Raw genomic sequence first — 1,909 nt, 5'->3', positions numbered from 1 at the left:
AATCTCCTTATGCTGTGTCATCTGTAAAGTCATGAAATCAATTATTAACCAATCCATCATCCTCCACTTAGAGACAAACAACCTACTCTCCAATAAACAATTTGCTTTTAGAAAAAAACTATTCTGCAATCTGCAACTCTTACACTGCAAAAACATATGGACGACACAAGTTGATCAGGGCAAAGCAATAGACACAATCTACATAGACTTCTGTAAAGCCTTTGATTCAGTGGTACATGACAAACTATTCCTAAAAATAAAATCCTATGGTATCTCTGGATAACTGCATAACTGGATAGAAGCATTCCTGTCAAACAGACAACAAAGGGTCAAAATTGGGAATGTCCTATCAAATTCTGTACCTGTCAATAGTGGTGTCCCCTAAGGCAGTGTTCTAGGACTAACTCTGTTCATACTCTACATAAATGACCTCTGTGATCATATTAAGAGCAACTGCGTTCTTTTCGCTGATGATGTAAAGCTGTTCAATACCACAGACAATACTGCTACCCTTCAAAAAGATCTTGTCTATGTATCAGAATGGTCAAAAAAATGGCAACTTCAAATCTCAACAAATAAATGCTCTGTCTTACATATTGGCAAAAAATCCAAAAATAAAATACAAGCTCAATAGTCAAGATCTTGTTGATGATCCAAGCTCTGTAAAGGACCTTGGAATACTCACCTCTAATGATCTAAGTGCTAGAGCCCACTGGAACTACATAGCCAAAAAGGCATTAAGAGTTGTTAACGTAATCCTACGTAGCTTTTTCTCTGGTAATATCACACTACTAACTAGAGCATACAAGACATTTGCTAGACCAATACTCAAATACAGCTCATCAGTCTGGAACCCACATTACATATCTGATATTAGCAGAATTGAGAAAGTCCAGGAATATTTCACAAGAAGAGTTCTCCACTCCTCTACTCGTTGCAGAATACCTTATGCTACCAGACTTGAAATTCTAGAACTAGAAAAACTTGAATTACGCCGTCTTCGGTCTGATTTAAGTATGCTATATAAAATCATACATTGTAATGTCCTACCTGTCAATGAATACTTCAGTTTCAGCCATAACAACACAAGAGCACACAATAGATACAAACTCAAGGTTAACCGCACCAAACTTGATTGCAGGAAATACGACTTCAGCAACAGAGTGGTCAATGTCTGGAATACTCTACCCGACTATGTAGTTTCTTCCCCAAACCCCAAAAACTTTAACCTTAGACTGTTTACTAATGACCACACCTCTTTCCTAAGAGGTCTCTAGGGGGCGTGCATAAGCGCACCAACATGCCTACCGTCCCTGTCCTATTGTTTCTTTTATTTTTCTTTTATTTTTCTTATATGTACCCATTTCATGTATTCATAACTATGTATACACTTATACTTATCTTGTAAACAATTGACAAATAAATAAATAAATAAATAAAACAATTAACCAGTGGAACAGCTTGCCTTTAGAAAGCATGGTCACTCTATCACTGGAGGTAATTAAGAAGAGACTAGATAGTCACTTATCTGACATGGTTAGGTTCTCCTGCTTAAGCAGGGGGCTGGATTAGTAGATTTCCAATGTCCCTTCCAGTTCTATATTCTGTTCTGTTCTATTCTAGTCCTGCCTGCTTTTCTACCTCATCATCCCTACAAAAGAGCAGGAACAGTTAAAATGGCATTAATATTTATAGTCAGCCTCCCTCAGTTTAAAGAAAACAGTTTAAAATAAGCCCAGAAAGATGTCAATGGTCATATTCATTGTTCTAAGCCCCATCTTCTTGCTACCTTGATCACTGCTGAATGAATCTCCTTGTTCCACAAAGTATATATGACTGGGTTAAGCAGGGGAGTAACTACTAGGTAACAAAAAGTCATTTCCTTATTGTGAGCAGGACCTGAGTCTGG

At 37.3% G+C, this 1,909-nt stretch overlaps 1 protein-coding gene across 1 annotated transcript in view; it reads right to left on the bottom strand.

Moving 5' to 3' along the window:
* Positions 1 to 1,637: 1,637 nt before the first annotated feature.
* Positions 1,638 to 1,909, bottom strand: part of LOC113451200 (olfactory receptor 2G3-like) — a 1,568-nt gene continuing 1,296 nt past the window's right edge. Inside the window, exon 3 of the mRNA XM_087916126.1 lies at positions 1,638 to 1,651. Coding sequence (XP_087772252.1) covers positions 1,638 to 1,651 — 14 coding nt within the window. The remainder of the gene's footprint in view (positions 1,652 to 1,909) is intronic.

The sequence above is a fragment of the Pseudonaja textilis genome, chromosome Z (genome assembly GCF_049901715.1).
Source record: "Pseudonaja textilis isolate UNSWEBS1 chromosome Z, rPseTex1.2, whole genome shotgun sequence".
Taxonomy (NCBI): Eukaryota; Metazoa; Chordata; class Lepidosauria; order Squamata; family Elapidae; genus Pseudonaja; species Pseudonaja textilis.
Note: the sequence above shows the minus strand (reverse complement) of the source record. Positions and strands in the feature narration are given on the sequence as shown.